The 16,132-nt window shown below is 53.7% G+C and overlaps 6 protein-coding genes across 6 annotated transcripts; 2 read left to right on the top strand and 4 right to left on the bottom strand.

Annotated features, from left to right (window-relative positions):
- Window positions 1–109: 109 nt before the first annotated feature.
- Window positions 110–1,387, top strand: BKA78DRAFT_353020 (uncharacterized protein; the record flags this gene model as incomplete). Its single annotated transcript, XM_066891467.1, has 1 exon — window positions 110–1,387. One exon carries the CDS (start codon window positions 110–112, stop codon window positions 1,385–1,387), a length of 1,278 nt encoding a protein of 425 aa, XP_066744611.1.
- A 1,925-nt stretch (window positions 1,388–3,312) lies between these two features.
- BKA78DRAFT_353019 (cytochrome P450) lies at window positions 3,313–5,280 on the bottom strand (the record flags this gene model as incomplete). The annotated part of the gene is made up of 4 exons (XM_066891466.1): window positions 3,313–3,961; window positions 4,014–4,797; window positions 4,845–5,102; window positions 5,157–5,280. 4 exons carry the CDS (start codon window positions 5,278–5,280, stop codon window positions 3,313–3,315), a joined length of 1,815 nt encoding a protein of 604 aa, XP_066744610.1.
- Window positions 5,281–5,793: 513 nt separating this feature from the next.
- On the bottom strand, window positions 5,794–6,135 carry BKA78DRAFT_139871 (uncharacterized protein). Its single transcript, XM_066882742.1, has one exon. It carries the CDS (start codon window positions 6,093–6,095, stop codon window positions 5,829–5,831), a length of 267 nt encoding a protein of 88 aa, XP_066744609.1. The 5' UTR covers window positions 6,096–6,135; the 3' UTR covers window positions 5,794–5,828.
- Window positions 6,136–12,240: 6,105 nt separating this feature from the next.
- BKA78DRAFT_139820 (uncharacterized protein) lies at window positions 12,241–13,885 on the bottom strand. Its single transcript, XM_066882741.1, has 3 exons — window positions 13,626–13,885; window positions 12,622–13,576; window positions 12,241–12,561 (listed from the first exon to the last, which is right to left on the bottom strand). The coding sequence occupies exon 2, from the start codon at window positions 13,505–13,507 to the stop codon at window positions 12,716–12,718; it is 792 nt and encodes a 263-aa protein (XP_066744608.1). The 5' UTR covers window positions 13,508–13,576; window positions 13,626–13,885; the 3' UTR covers window positions 12,241–12,561; window positions 12,622–12,715.
- Window positions 13,396–15,208, bottom strand: BKA78DRAFT_139813 (uncharacterized protein). Its single transcript, XM_066882740.1, has 5 exons — window positions 14,868–15,208; window positions 14,684–14,803; window positions 14,344–14,628; window positions 13,626–14,287; window positions 13,396–13,576 (listed from the first exon to the last, which is right to left on the bottom strand). Exons 1-4 carry the CDS (start codon window positions 14,988–14,990, stop codon window positions 13,694–13,696), a joined length of 1,122 nt encoding a protein of 373 aa, XP_066744607.1. The 5' UTR covers window positions 14,991–15,208; the 3' UTR covers window positions 13,396–13,576; window positions 13,626–13,693.
- A 106-nt stretch (window positions 15,209–15,314) lies between these two features.
- BKA78DRAFT_139772 (uncharacterized protein) lies at window positions 15,315–16,053 on the top strand. The gene is made up of 2 exons (XM_066882739.1): window positions 15,315–15,678; window positions 15,726–16,053. The coding sequence occupies exons 1-2, from the start codon at window positions 15,377–15,379 to the stop codon at window positions 15,874–15,876; spliced, it is 453 nt and encodes a 150-aa protein (XP_066744606.1). The 5' UTR covers window positions 15,315–15,376; the 3' UTR covers window positions 15,877–16,053.
- Window positions 16,054–16,132: the final 79 nt, after the last annotated feature.

Here is a 16,132-nt window from a genome sequence, read left to right as displayed (position 1 = left end):
ACTCCTTACTTGGGAAAGCTGGTCCTCTCTCACATCAACTTTCAGACAATTCAAGCCTTCTATGTGAAAGATTTCCTACTTGCGCGCCTCAACTGGAATCTTCGAAAACATGCCATCAACTCCCGACAATGGACCTTTGCCCTCGAACACAAGCTCCAAGCCAACACTTGATCTCAAAGGCGCGACGACGCACTTTACAAACGAACCAACTACGATGATGTGGATAGGCGACCAATCCAAAAGCCATTTCGCAGCCCTTGGGATGACAGAGTCTCTGGTCGAAAATATGCGGAAAACATTACTTGTGAGGAGAAAAGTCCAAAAGCTGGAGCGCGCGATGGAAAGACGAAAGACGTGGCTCCAACAAGAACTCGAAGACCTCAACGCATACATTGAGGAGCATGAAATGGTGCTTTCTAATCCGGACAGCTATCCAAACGCAGATTTTGAAGAGCTGCAAGACGATCTTGCAGGCATGATCGAGCAGCGTCAGGGGTACTTGAACGACATTGCAAGTCTCGATCGGTACATCATGTCCACGGCTCAGCGACAGGCGCGGTACCAGAGACTCGTTGACAACGTGTTGGAGGACGTCTTTGTTGGATGCGGACTCCTCCCTGGAGCAGACGAAGCATGTCGTTCGGAGAGGTCTTCTCTGGTTGACCCAGGAGAGCCCTCTGAGGCAACAAAATTCGGCTTGCAGTCACAAAGAGAAGAGAGCATCATCGTCGGCCGCGAGTCCGAGAAATCGCTCCGATTCATCTACCCGCCAGAAGTCGACACTCAAGCGCACGACGCAGAAATGTCAAGACTTGCCTATGAACTAGGCGCGAAGGAGGCGAAGGCGCAGATCGCGGAAGGAGCATTTCACAAGTACCGACGCGACATGGAGACCGAAGTTCCCGCACCATCGACGACATCAACAGAGCACGACCTCCAAACGCTGGTTCGCGGACGGCAACTCACTCGGGAGCTGATTGACGCGCATGCAGAGCTCCATGCAGCTAGGTGGGAGTGGAGACAGTGCGGAGGTCTTTTACCTGGGGAAGATCAGAGATCCCGGTTCATCGATGATCCCGACGATGGCTATTCGGAGGCGCAACAGACGTTCTGGATCAAAGCGGTCGACCGCGAGGGTATAGAAAAGTGGATTCGCAAGACTGCGCACGGCTCGGACTCTTGCTCGTCGCCCGCGAGTGACCGAAGTACATTGGAGTTTCTCGAAGATGTTGGACTCGGGGAGAGCCTGACGGTGAAGGAGGAGCTCGAAAAAAGTCCCGACCGACAGCGCATTGATGATTGGATGACCAAGATGGAGGCAGTGAGGATGGATCTGAGTACCACCAAAGTCACTATGCAGCAAGACGAAGATACGAAGTCGAAGTGATTCATAGAAAGTCGCCCCCTCGGAAACATTCAGGGGTTCTCCAAATATAGACAACAACAAAAACACGAATCCTTCCGAGTCAAATTGCCCGTGAGCCTACGTAGCTTTAAAACATGGGGCGAGCCTTTGCGGGAGACTCAGCTGATGGTCGCACTGAGATCCAACGACACCTTCATAGGCAACACTGGTCTTTACATAAACAGCTTACACCAACAACACCATGCTCAGCTCTCAAAGCTCCTTGAAACTGTTCCTTCCAGTTACACGTAGCTCCACAGTTCTTACAAGAGCCTGACACCCGAGCCCGATCATCAAAGGTTACTCAGAAGCCCCAGCTTTTGGCCAGTCTGACGGTGAGAGGATGGTCACCGCATTATTAGGTCGATTGGTGCTCCAGCTGAACTGATACCGAGAGCACGGATAGCCAAGTGACACATGGCCGCCGACGAGCTGGCGTCGGGCGCGCGTGGGCGTCGAGCAAGCAGCAGCACAGGCTGCCTGGCCCCGCGGTTGGAAGTGGGGATGCGCGCGCTCCCGTCTGAGGCCAGCCTGAGCAGCTTGCGTAATGACGTGCCGACAGCTGAGCCATGCGTCGGCTTCAGGTAGCACAAAAGTCGAGAAGTGGAAGCATCACAAGAGGTGCATGAATGCAAGGTGTTCTGGATTGGAGAGCAGAGACGGCAGGCGGGCACGGCATTGCTGAACAACAGGTGTCTTATAGCGGGTGAGTGCTGAGCGAACGAGCGAGCGAGCAGGCTCGATGACGGTCAGCAAATGCAGTCAGTCACTTTGTCACGTCGCTGTCATGGGGCGTCGTTTGCTTCGCGATCGCAGGCGCGATTACGGCGAAGCTGCAGAAACCTCCTGCGTGGCTTGCGTCGCGCATGCAAGAGGCGCGCGCCGATCTTCTGCGACTTCGCCAAACTGCCCACCATCTCGCGGCGGCACCGCAAGGCTCAGCCTTGATGTTCTTTTCCTTCATTTGCCGCATTTTTCATGGCCGCTCTAGGCGTACGAAAAGATGTTCATATTATTTTCCCTAACGAAGGAGCTGTGACGGCATCTGAGTAAGTGAGCGCTGAGAATTGTCAACGTGGCAAGCGAGATAAACCCTCGCAAGGTCGGAAAAAGCACCTTACCACATGTATCACTCATGATGTCAAGCACTTGCCTAGGACGAATCCTGTGCGCTGGAGGAGTCTGTGAGTTTGTTTTTCGAAAATGGTAGCCAGCCTCGCTCCGAGTTCCGACCTGAACAAGGCCTTTGATTGAGAGAAGCTCGTGGGCGCTTGCATGGCGAAAGCCTTGCAGAGGCGAGTGCATGCTTTGTGGAACATGGACAATATCGTGGCGTCGATGCACGGGCGGCAGGTCGCAGGCTGCGTGGAAGTGACGAAAAAATCAAGGCGCGGATTTCAAGAAACGCAAGATTTTGTGCAGTTTGATCTCATACGAAAGGAAATCGTGTCTAAGACTGGCAATGAGATTCGCTGCAACTGTCCTGAATCTGCAACACAGATTTCGACTGTCGCCACCAAAATTCGTGAAAGAGTCAAGATGCAAGGGTCTATGGGATGTAAAATTGCGTGTGAATGAAAGGTCATTGGGCAGACTAAGTACATGGATTAGACCAGCTCCCACAATCAAGGGAGCGTGATGAATAGAATATTCTGAACACGGATGACCGTTCAATCGTTCTAATGAAAATCTCCCGAGAGGCAAGGGGTAGTAGCCAAACAAACAGACCTGGATATCCCAACGGTAGAAAATCATCGCAACCGGCAACGCCCATGCTCTGCTCTGTACATTTGAGGTATGGCTGACGGAGAGCCTCCCATCTGAACCAAGTCCAATGCGCAATGCAATCTGGATAGAATCCAAAAGAAAACAGGAAGTGAAAATAGTGACGAAATCAACCGGCAAGCTTAGACCTTTACCCAGCCATACTTGCCGGAGTTGTCGCCCCAATAGTTCTTGCCCTCAGTGAATTCACCCTCGTCCTTCTTCTCTTGGAAAAGCTTCTCCACTAATTGGACACGGTGGCTCATGTCTCTCCGCACCGTCAGGTCAAACTTGAAGGGAAGTGGCTTGGCGATGAGCAGATGGCTGTAATCCAGTGTCGGATCCACTTTCTTGGACTCGGCCTTGCTTTGCTCCTTCTGCAGACGCTGTTGCTCCTCCAACTTCTCCTGGAGGAGACCGGGGGCGAGCTTGGTCTTGCTTTCAGGCTTCTCGTCGTCGGAGTCCATAACACTGTCGTGCTGGCTTGGTGTCCGGATCTCCTCTTCACTGATCGTGGCCTCCTTGTTCGAGTAGATTCCACTGGATGGGACTTCAACACCAGCCTTCTTGACGTCAAACAACCACGCAAGAGCGCCGATTCCAATGAGCAAGTCCTCGTCAGCAACTGCTTGGCCCTGGCACAAACGACGACCGTAACCGAATTGAGTGATGTTGGTGATGTTCGGGAACTCAGTCAACGGCTCACGGTAAGTGGGGTACTCAGGCTCGAGCCAGCGGAGAGGGTTGAACGCTTCGGGGTCGGGGAAAAGCTCAGGGTCGCGAGCGATGGCCCTTTTCAAACTGTTAGCTTGCTTGCAGGAATACTTCATATCAAGAATCTTACCACTCGAGAGGGTGCATGACGCTGCCGGCGGGAATGTGGTAACCGTTGTACTCGTCGTCCTGGATCAGGTAGTGGGGAATACCAGTAGGGACAGGAGGGCGCCAGCGGAGAGTCTCGCGAATGAACGCGCGGAGAACGGGGAGATTGGGCCTGTCCTCGGCAACGGGAAGACGGTCGCCGCAGACACGGTCCAGCTCTTCATGGAGAATCGGCAGGTACTGGGGGTAATAGCACAGAGCAAGGCAGAAGCTCTGCATGGGCGCAGCGATGGTCAAGGCACCAGCGATTCCGTGCATACCAACGCAGAAGGCTGCCTCCAACTCGTAAGTGAATCCCCATTTGTCCCAAGTCTCTTTCAAAGTGCGCATCCAGGAAGGAGCAGCGCTCTTCTCGGCCATGTCCTTCTCAACCTGAGACTGCATGAGCTCGAACCAGCGACGTTCAGTACGTTGACGCTTCCGCTCCCAAGCTTTGGCGGGCGAGAGCCAGTCGGGCAAGCTCATGACGAAGGGAAGCTTGTTTCCAAGATGACCAGTAGGAGAGACAGAGATGAGAAGCTCGCGGGCACGTTGTTTAAGCTCATCGCTAGCCTCGCTATGACCCCAAGCCAAACGGCACGTGACACGGGAGACGAAGGATTCCAAAGCGTGATTATACTCGGACGGCTTGTCCATCAGTTCCTTGAGAAGACGAATGGATTCGAGTTCGGGATAGCGATAGAATTGGCTCATCTGTGATTCACGCATGATGTGAGTGGCCACCTTGCGCTGACGAGTCCAGTGGGCTGCGTTTCATTAGCACAAGAAGCAAAACAAGCACGGGGGAACATACGATTCTTGCTCATCAGGGGGAGATATTCAGCGCTGGTCCTGTTGTCGTGAAGCAGAGCGGGAATGTGGGGACGATCCGAGTAGATGGCTCCCTTCTTGGAAAGCAGGTCCCTGGCGACGGCATCGGAGGAGATCCAAACGTGGTTGCTACCAGCCAGGTCACACTGGTAGATCGGGCCATATTCCTTTCCCCACTCGGCGAACTTGATGTGACTGTTTTGCTGGGGCACATCGGGTACTGAACCCAAGATCGGGTAACCTATCAAGAAGTCATCAGCAGCTGCTCGTTACTGGATGGGACGATATGAATTACCTTTGGGACCAGGAAGCGCCTTCAAGCCTTTTGGTATCTTGGGCGCTGGGGTTGAGAGGGCCTTCTTGATCAGATATCCTAATACCACCACGGCGATTAATGTGATAAATGTGAGGGCGGCCATGACGGAAGGTGATAACAGGCGTTGAGCCTCAGCGGGCGTCGAGCCTCGCAGTAGATGTTTTTATGAACTGGAAGGGAGGGAAACGAGGACAGGTATCGAAACGGATACAGTGCGAGTTTGAAAGCTGCAGGCTACCTTCATGTGATAAGAGAAGGACAGCAGGGTCAAGGTATATACCACCTGTGACGAAAAAACGCTAGAAAGCAAGCAGATATATCGAAACCAAGTGCACGGTCCGGTCCGGACTTTCGGGGTCTCCCAAATTTACGGGACATTCCCGCCATCACTCCATCAGTCCTTCTGACCACACGTGTGGCGCAGGTCCAATTTTGTGCACCCGTTTGGTCAAGGTCTCACCTCACCAGTTTGGGGAGACGCTCCGTGGCAAGCAACGCGAGCGAACCAGGAGCGGTAAGCGCCGGGATGCTAGTAATCCCAACTTCGAGCAAGTGCTCCGCCCCGCGCGCCGAAGGCAAAGTCCGGCAAGGCCAGAAAACATGATGGCAAGAGGATCGTCGACTAGTATCGAAGTGGGGATGCGGGCCCCATCAGATTCTCACCAGACCAGCGCGCGGCAGGAGCAGGCAGTCAGGTCTGATGGCGTACAGAAAATGTTTCAAACAGGGGCGTGGGCGAACGTCAGTGATGTTCCCTGCCAGGCGAGGGCGCTTCCAGGGCCAACGGTAGGCTAGGGTAGGGCAGAAGAGTCCAAGAGTTCGTGTACTCATACGGGGGAACCGCAGCAGGGCGCCGGGCACGCCGGCCAAGAGGGCCGGGGACAGGGTGCAAAGGCAGCAGGTCGGAAGGTGCAGCATCCAATGCCTGGTGGCTTCATCATGGGGGTGGCAACCAGGGTGTTGATGACCGTCGCGACTCGAGGAGGATGTTGTGGTAGTCGACGGTGCAGTGCTTGATGCCGTGACGTTGGTCGTTGGCTGGGTTGTTAGTCCCAAAGGGGCTAGCGCATTGCGGAGAGCCGACGCAGGCGGTCCGGAGGCTTGCGCTTCCGCCAAACCCCTTCTGCACACCATCAGGTCCAGGTCCACGCTCCAAGCACGCCCACGCCCACGCGCCGTTTACTGCGTGCTTCACGCACGCTACCCTTGACAGCCGCGCCGTCTGCTTCTTCTCTCGTCTCGGCCGATTGCTTGGGATGTCATCGCCGCCTTAACCGGCACTTCGTCCTTCCTTCGCCTTGCCGCCCTCGAAAAGCGCCGCACCAAAACCTCCGCCAACTAGCCTTCCGTTATGCCAAAAGGGGGCCCCTGGCTTGTCTCACGGGCTTGTGTCATGGATCTTCGCTTTCAATCCTGTCTCAACCTCTCCACTGCTCCCTCCATAGCTGTCAGCCCGAAGTCCTAAGGTCTCGGCACCTACACGGTCTCAGATCGGCCGAGTAACCGGCACCAGGGTTGAAGCTCACCATGCTTGCTGCAGGTAATGCCGTCGACATGAGCCAACTGAGAGCCTCCATCCGCCGTGGAGGTCCACGGTACATACCATTTTTAGCCTCTCGCTTGGCCATGTCAAATTCGAGCTTCTCGCTTGATAACAACGTTTCTCGTCATCACCAACTTGCTTGGATGATTGGTTCCTCTATCCGACATCTCGTGGTCTTCGTCTGATCAACGTTCGTTGTCGGCTCAGCATCCGTTGTCACTTGTCCCAGGCGTGCGCTGTACCTCCAAAATCGGACAATTACTCTTGCATCCGTGGCGCTCTTCAAACGCTGAGGGCGGAGCTTTCCCCTAGCAACTACGCCCTCGGTCATAACCGACCTGGACTCTGCGCTTTTCGCTGGTTTCAAGGCTGGAGTTCGGCCCTTTGGATTTGCAAAGATATTCTCGTCTCCATTTACCAAATCGGGGTAGTTGCGTTCGCCAAGAACTATCATTTTGCAACCAGTCCACTTGGTTGAAACCTGCAAAGGCGCTGTCAATCCTGGAGAGTCATTCTTGGCTACTGACATTTCGTGTCGACAGGTTACTCCATAACGTGAGGGGCTCCAGTCAGACGGGTCCCGCAGAGATCTTCCCTGTCACAGCTCAACGTGCTGTGCACTTGATCCCTGCCAATGTTTGCAGCTATGATCACTCTTCTGACCTACTTCGAAAAGCCAACACACAGAATGTTGACCGACAACGTCGAGCTGATCCGTCATCAAATGTTACCTCTCTGTTGCCACATGGTTCATGAAGCCAAATCATGTTCACTCGAGCTCTTGCCGTGGACGGCAAAGATAGGATTTACGAAAGGCCAACGCGGGCGAGTATTTCCGACCCGATTTGCCTTCAGCACCAATCCAACGCGGCAATGAAACTGAGAGCTGGCGATTCGAATGCCCAGAATCACAAGCAATTTCGCCGTCCCTTGCGTGGGAGAACTCTCGCATGGTTACTTGTCAACTCGTGGTCTCGGATATTCCTCGACCTTGAAGCCTTGCACGAATACATCATTCGCGAATGGCCCCTGGATCTGAGGATTCCCGCAGCTAGGCAGAACCGCCTGCTAATCTTGGCAAGGTCATAAATGTTCTCGCTGATGGATATCCACAGGGCTGCAGGTTGCTTGTCTGTCCTACAAGCCCCGCCGCCCGCCATCGTACAGCCACCACCGTCGACAATAATGCTCACCGCGATTTTTAACTACATTCGATCATCGAAATTGCAACAACAGCACAGCGAAATTTGTCAGGTCTGCTCGCTGACGTGAGGGTGTAATGATCTTGTTGCTCCTCAGTGTTTCTAGAGGGCGGATTTTCCGCTGCCATATCCAGAGACCAAACTGTGCCACCACAAAAAGCTCAGCCAATCGGAGGCCACGCTAAGCCATCCTGGCGCGCAGCCCTACTGCAGGACATCTTCTCATCCTCCTTCCAGCCAGCCACTAATCTGAGAATGGCCCCTTCGTCCGGCTGCTCTACGACCGATCCATTTAGTCCCACTGCTAGGTAATCGCCAGAAAGAAGCTAACTTCTTCTCATCTCGATATTCGACCCGGCGTTTTGCGATTCCCACTTTGCCCCCGGATTTGTTTATACGCGAATTCATGAGATCTAGATCTAGGGCTAATTCCGACCAGATAGTGTCCGGTGGTTACTTGCTCCTACGAGAGATATTCGCCGAAATCAGTTTGCCATCAAGAGAAAGGTTCAAGGCAATGAATTACGTTTAAGCAAACCTAGATATTTCCTTTCCATCGCTCTTCGAGCCCGCGGAAATGATATTTACACTCGATGCTGGCATGTGCTCGGGACGGCACGATGAACGCTCAACTTTTTGCCGGCCGAAAGAGGCGCTGCCTGTGAAGACGAAATTTCTCCATCGAAAATTTTGCAACTAGCCAACAAGACAGATGGAAAAAAAGCCACTTTGCTTTCTGAAACTGTCGGCGCTGGAAAAGAGGCAACTGATCATTTTGTCAGCTCTGGACGTGGCTGGGGGGATGAATACGAGATCCTGGAGCTCATCATTGGATCCTGGGCACTCATGACTTTCAGTCCAGATGCTCGTCTGGCACGAGGTAAAAAAATCTCCCCGCAATTTTTATCTGTGGTTAACAAAGAGCAGTCCTAATGATAATGGTCGCTATCGTATGAGGAACTCTTCCAGAGACATCCAGCTCGTGGCTATACCCATGAGTTTACCGCACGCGCACCTGTACGCCCCCACTTGTCGTCTACATGTCAGATTCCTCGAAAAAGCAACGGATCCTGACCTGATCCCAATTCCAAACGCTGGGGTCTCCTGGTCAATGTTCACAGTGCAGGTCTCGACCACGTCCAGACGCTCACGCCATCCGTCGCTCTTCGCCTTGACAAGCACCGGTTCCGAAGTTCCGTTCCAATCGGCATGCAGAGAAACAAATCAACGTTTGTCAGCCAAGAGCGAAGAAGCGACGCAGTCAAGCAGCCAGCATGGAGTTCTTGGCACTAGCGCACTAAGCAGCCGGAGTGGCCGCATTGTAAGAAGAAGCGAGAAGTGACGCAACATAGCTGCAAAGCGCGAATGTAACAGCACGTTCGCCTCTGCGCATTCAATGGCATCCGGAGCCGCAAAACGTGGATGCGTCGTCTCGGATGGGCAACCGGACACGCCCCGGCCCAAGAGCGCCTGCCAGCTGCCATCAACTATTGGACCTCCATGGCGATGCGCTGATCGTCCCCAGACACGTATTTGCTCGCTTCCGACTGCTCTATTAAGAAGTAATTCAGCGGATGGATGATGGGTGACTGGTGCGTTGGCATTCGAGAAGAGCAACTTAACGGTACCCTGCCAAGGGGGGCTGGGCCATCGCAGCCATATCGAGTTGAGCCTCCGGATAGAGGCAGCACCCGCCGGCCGGGGAGCAAGGTCAAGCTCCAGAGCTCAACGTGCGGTTGTCATTTTTCAGCCTCCAGTTCGGCGAACCTGCCTCTGGCACTGCCAGTGATGTTGTCGACGCGGCTGTCGAGTGCGCATGGATCATCATGGATCATGGCTGAAGGGTCTGGCTGCTGAGCGGATGTTTGTCACATTGAGCGTCCGGCTGGGCAATCCATGGCTGAGGCAGCGCGCGCGGGTGCACCCGCGGGTTGTGGCTTGCAACTGGCAGCAGGGCCGGCCAGTCCGCTGAACGTTGGATTAAGCATCGCAACTTGGCTTTTGCTTGGCTATCCTTGGCAGTCATGGTACATGGTTGATGGATAGTTCGGGTAGGAACGAAGAGTCGGCAAGGGTAGTCGCTGTTGATGCAGAGTGACGCGCATGCAGAGCCGCTTTTTGCGAGGCTAACGTCGACTGCGGTCGTTGTTTGTAGGGCATCTTCAGGGGAGCCGTGACGTAACCGACTACCCTCTGCCCCTTCCACGACTCGCTGTCTGCGGAAGGCTAGCATCTACGGCGAAGTCCGCCCGTATGCAAATCACTCTTCGGACGGTACGGACAGCGCCGCGGAGCGCTGGATGCCTACGGACAAGCATGGCCAAACGGCATGCCTACCAACCAGCAAATGCCTAACCTATCACAGCGCAAAATCGGTCCATCACTTGCGCGGGATGGATTGCAAACAACTCGGGCCATTCGCTCCATCGGATCGCCGATTGGCAGACGTCACGTCACTTGCCAGACCGTCGTCTCAATAACCGGAAGGCAAGGTGTTGTCGTGAAACTTGGCATGGGGCATTGAATGGATGGCCGGGCCTGCCTCCCTTCTTGCCGCCCTGTACCTACCTTGACTGCCTGCCATCACTGGGCGTGCTCGGAAAGCTGGAGGGTAGTCTTTCCGTCGTTCTCGGGGTCAATGGTGGTTGCGAGGACCGCTGGATGTCCGTTGTCATTGCTCATGTCATGTCGAGAGAACGTCAGGCTGCACAGGTACTGACTGCAAGCTGTCGAAACTAGGGCACGCGTCCGCGTTTCCGCCTGCCCTGCAAAGAGGCGCTGAGAGTTCCTGTTCTAACTGTCGCAAAGACCACGCACGATGTGTTTCTCGCGAACAAAGATTCTGTGTCTCAGCGTCTTCCTCCGATGGCTCAGACACGGAAGTTCTGAAACTGCGTGGGTCGGAAAGTTTTCGAGAGTGACTGAGACATCGGATGGTTTCTGCATGGCGGCATCACGGTTCTTGTTCTGCTGTGGATCCATGGATTGGACGCAGACTAGATATGAGTGTCTCAATCGGCGTGTGTTGGAGACAGAGGGGGGTTGTGAAATGTACTTCTCGGACCTCAATTGAGGCAAAATGGTTCCTAGAGGGTGCTGCTTGACACCATCAAGTCCTCAAATAATTTTCCGCGGGCTTGCCCTTGAATAGAAGAGAAATCTTCAATGGCTTTCTGGTCTCAGTCTTAATATTGTGAAGTGACGGTAACGCGCAAACTCTCCACCGCTCTTTCCTTGATCAATCAGAAACAGTCAGAGGTAAACCAGACCGACGGAAGAGCGAAAAGGGCAGCTGCACTTCGACGGAGGTCTCAACCGAGCTCCTTCCCTTGTGTTTCTCTGCCGGTGCTCTTACTTGGGCAGGAACGTGTTACTTACTGACTGGCTTTGGGATACTAGTATTCGGGTTCTTAGACTTGCCATCTTTTTGAAGGTCTTCCTCGTACCTACTTGGATTGTCGACTCATAGAGATGGGATGAGCGCATTTGAGGACAGCAAAAAATTGAAATTGGCAGTGAAAGAGAAGCGAGGGTCAAGGGAAGAGGATTAATTTGGTTACATGTTCGCGAACTTTTTTGACTTTGACTTTTTGACAACAAATAATTTCGGCAGACGGCACATCGGTTTCAACGCATCCAAAAACTAGTAAGTAGTAGTTTCATTTTCAACAATGCTCAAGAGTCTTGGATCGACTCACGCAGTTGCCAGCAAGACGATATTGTTGAGAGGTTGATCTTGGGTGCCCAAAAGGCAAAATGGGCGACATCGAACTAATTTGCGACGACCAGCGAGAGTTGCGAGCAAGCAAAGCAACAGCAAACATCAAAAATGGACATACAAGGTAAAAAGTGCATGATAGAATCCCAACGCGCCTCGTGTCGATTGATTCCACGCGTCGGGTAGGGGGGATATGAGGTGTGGTGGCTTAGGCGTGTAATTGTGATATGCGAATAGACGACCAGGCAGTCAAACAGGCAGACAAGCCGACAGTTCCAAACACATTGTCATTACGCCCGCTAGTCACTATCATCTTCCCCCCAAGAGCACCAGAAAGCCAGGAGAATCCAGTGAATGAAGTGCTGGAGTATGTGTCGATGGTTGGGTACGTTACTTGGTGATCAATACGCACTTCGACATTTTGTTTCTTTAATCGTGTCTAGGCCAAAAGAAGGAGAGGGAGGTGGATGCTCGACAGTCCGAGCTTGAGCTTAGGCTGCTGCAGAGCGCGGACATGCTTTTTTGAAGCTATCACAGCTGTGGACGGTACACGTGCTTGTCTGGTATGAATCTTGATAAGGACCGGAATGCTTTGCTATTTCGAGCAGTGCGAAGAAGCTCTGAGGCATCCATGGCCCATGTGAGCCATTATCTCAACCCATGGTTTTAATCATGATCTGTTCCCTCCCCGATTGTCCTTTCCCTTCGCGGCCTTCGAGACGCCCACGATGCACATTCCCCATTTTTCCTTCCCTCTGAGGCTACTTCCGCATTGTCGATGTCGTGTGGTAGCGTTTTTGGCTCTGGCGTAATATACATGTCTCCTTTTGTTTCTCTTGGGAAGCAAGTCGGTTTGCTGATGCTGGTAGTAGGGCATCCTAATTGACCGTTTGCTTTCTGAGTCGTGCCGATGGAGTCTTCCTGTGGCATTAGTAAGGGCAGTGGTCAGCGTTACGTATCGCGAAATCGGGGGTCCCTTACGATCACTTTGGTCTTTTGCTGGCGTGACAATTGCCATTCTTCCTGATGGAATCACAAACTTTGCGGGAGAGTTCCACTGTCACAAGTAGCAACTTCAAGGAAAGGGTTGGTGGAATGACTGAGGCTGCGCAGGTCGACCAACTCTGATATACGCAGCTCCTGCGTCGTGATCAATCTGACGCGCGTTGACACTCGGAGGATCACGAGCTCTGTAATGAACATCATCCCATCCACGGCCAGTATCAAGCGGAATCAGAGCATGGGCGCGTTGTGGAGGGCCAAGCTGATTTGGGTGGTGGTACTGAGGCGGCTCCCGATATTCAACACGCCGAGGAGCCAGCTCAGCAAAGCCGTATTGTCGATCCGCGGCACGGTGCAAAACTTGTTCGGTCGAAGGTGATTGAACTTGAGTGTCCACACCTTGTCGAACAAGCCTGGTTTGTGCCGGGTCTTCATAGATACGACGATGCTGGTGGAGGCGATATTCATGCTGAAGCACTTCGACATCGCGTTGATGAGTCCCATCTAGCCCATGCGGCATGCCGGCTGAGTGTTCATAGCGAATTCCACCTCCACTGGGATTGCGAGAATATTGGCTGTGCGAAGAACCATTGTGCATCTCTGGTCTAACGCGTGGCTGCTCCCTGGGCGGAGTACCAGTCAAGTCGATCAACTCAACCTCCGACTCCTTGGAGGCTTGCATGAACGTTCGCTCTTGATGCGACAAGTATGGGGGCGCTTCATTTTCAATCGATGGCACAGCAATGTCCCGCGGGCTTGGAAGCTCTTGCCTGACTTGACTTGTGTGCACACTTTCTAGTGGGCGAGTGTGTGGGCTTGCTCCAGGACGGAGTGGGTGCGATTCATAGCTGCGATGGTGAGGCATTGGATCATACCTGTCTCGATACTCTTGATCAACTCTGGCAATCGGGCGAGCGTACGGCCAGTGTGCATCCTGGCAATGTTAGCATCTATCTTCTCTCTCGGGCACAACCAGCACTTACATCACGCCGTGCATGTGCAGTCGTTCGTTGCGGAGGGTCGACGGGAATGAGCCTGCCATAAGTGAGTGTCAAACCTTTTGAACATGTTGATGCCGGGCGAACGAAGAATACCGGACGTGGCCTCGATCATCGAAGCCTCGGAGGCCCAGTCGTGATTCCGAAGGGGCGGGCTCGATAAAAGCCCTTGGCTGTCTTTCTTGCGCATAGCGAGCAGTGGAAGGCCCTGAAACTCTGATAGTCTCCAACGGGCGCGGCATCGGTCTTGGTGCTGCGCGAGGCTCTGCCCAGCTGCTTCTAGCACGGACAGGATCGCGCGGACCAAGATCATCAGCCGTCGCCTCGTTTGCGACAAGCTCGATGCTCGGAGTCGAGCTTCCAGAACCAGAGTCTTCGACCTCACTGTCGTCATCGTCATCGTCATCGAGGACGATAATCTCGCGAAAGTCATCCTCCATCTCCTCGTCATCGTCGTTTGCCTCGCCTCTCCACTCGAGGATCTTTTCAATGCATGGCCTCTCCACCCTCTTGCGGGCCTCGATGTAGCCGACTTCTTTCAGTAGTCGATCATAGTCGGTGTGCTGGTGTCTGACATGGGCCAACACCGCCATTTGCACACGTCGCTCGATAGACAAGTTGGTCGCATTACCTACCCGCTTGGCGCCCTGTTTAAAGAAGACGGTTAGAGTTTCGCAAAAGAATCTGCCAGTGAACAAGGTACCTGTTCGAAAGCATGCTCGACGATGATGTCGACAGACTCATGTGGCATCTTGGGGAAGAGGTCCTTCATGGCGGTGATGACAGCGACCCTTTCAGGCTGTTGGCCATACCTCCTCAAGCGCCTGCCAAGGTTGTTAGCTATTCCGGCGCGGCTGCGACCGTTGAGCTCTATGCCGATCCAGTTCATGGCTTGGTCGACAATGGTGCTGGGAAAATGGAATCCCACGCGATTGAGGTGATATGACACCTTCTCGGGGTCTGCTCTAGCGAAGCTCTTGGGATGCGTCTTGACAGAACGATGATTAGCGATTCGATACCAAGGATTTGCCTGGAAACCCCACAGAGACATTGTAGGCCTTGAGGCCTCGCTTCCGACAAAATTCTTTGCATTGCTCCGTGACCTCCACGTTGCCGATGGGCACGAACGTGTAGCCAGATGGAGCGTTCTCCTCGAAGGAGTCCTGCGTCCAACGGTCAAAAATTTCTGTAGCAAGTGATGAGCAAGGAAAATGGGTAATGACGGACAGCTATACGGAGTTTCTTCTTTTTCTGGGTGATGGATTCAAGGACCACTTTGTAAGGTTTTTTCTTTTTGTGGCCGACAGTCCTCGACGAGCTTCCAGCTCGCACAGAACGTTCTCTCCCCATTGTGATGTTGTCAGCTTATCATGCCGGTGATGAAGATGCGCTTGAGGTTGTTAGTCGGAGTTGAGACGCGAAACAGGGCTCTCGCGGCCTGGTGCGTTGAAGCTACGAGTCGCCTCTGCTGCAAGCGCTGACCGACTCTTCTGTGTGTCGGCGACACTGGAAAGCGAGAACAGCGACACAGAGGCGAGGAAGTTGTGAGGTTGATGGTTGGGAAGGAGGCGACGTTCAAGTCAGCCCTGCGAGGTGGTGCACGCGCATCCGATGCGGCGGCTCGCACAAACCGACTAGCGCCCCCGGCTCAATTCCGACTCCGATCCGACCTTTGAGCTACTGGAGATGAATCCACTACCTAGTCGACAACTGTTGACCATCGCCCCGAAGGATCAATGCCGCCGGAAACAACACAGGTCCTTCGCGAATACCGTCGCGTATACACCTGGGCCCTACGAGCTGTGCAGTACTCAAAGCCCGCCCGCTGGGTCGTTCGCGACACCGTCCGGCACTTCTTCCGCAAGAACGCCGCCGCCTCATTTGACCAGGACAAGATTGACAACACGGTCGAGTTTCTGCGCGGTGCGGCTGAAGAGAGAGGACTGGAGCATCAAATCGTCAAGAATCTCGTGCGCATGTGGAAAGCAGAGGGTCGCTACAAAACGTCCAAGAATTTTCGAGAGGTGGTACAATCCAAGTGAGTTACCGGGAAACACTAGCGAGCATTGGCTGACAGTGGGCTAGTGATCCAAGTTGGACCCAGGTCGCGAGGACCGCGTATGAGCCCTTCCACCATACAGTCCGCATGCTAAACGAGAGCATGAACATGTGCCTGCCCGACCAGCCTAAGACCTACGACGCCTCGTTCCAGCAGAGCTACCAATACATTAGGTGAAGGGCCATGTATTAATTCAACCAAGCGCTTGGTACAATGCGAGAGCGCATTGAAGGAAATGCTCAAGCCTTCAGGGGCTGTCTTTTGGATCGCAACAGGGACCTCGGACACCTCCCACAGACACCGGACTGAGGACGCCTCCCACAGGCGATACGACATGACGACCGCTAGGCCAGGATAGCAACTCTGCTGTGGGTAGTAGACATCATCACCCGACCTAGTGGAACGTCTCTTGGCGGCGGCAAGTGCAACAGTC

This window comes from Phyllosticta capitalensis (genome assembly GCF_038381095.1).
Source record: "Phyllosticta capitalensis strain CBS 128856 chromosome Unknown BKA78scaffold_5, whole genome shotgun sequence".
Lineage (NCBI taxonomy): Eukaryota > Fungi > Ascomycota > Dothideomycetes > Botryosphaeriales > Phyllostictaceae > Phyllosticta > Phyllosticta capitalensis.
This window is presented reverse-complemented; position numbering and strand designations above follow the sequence as displayed.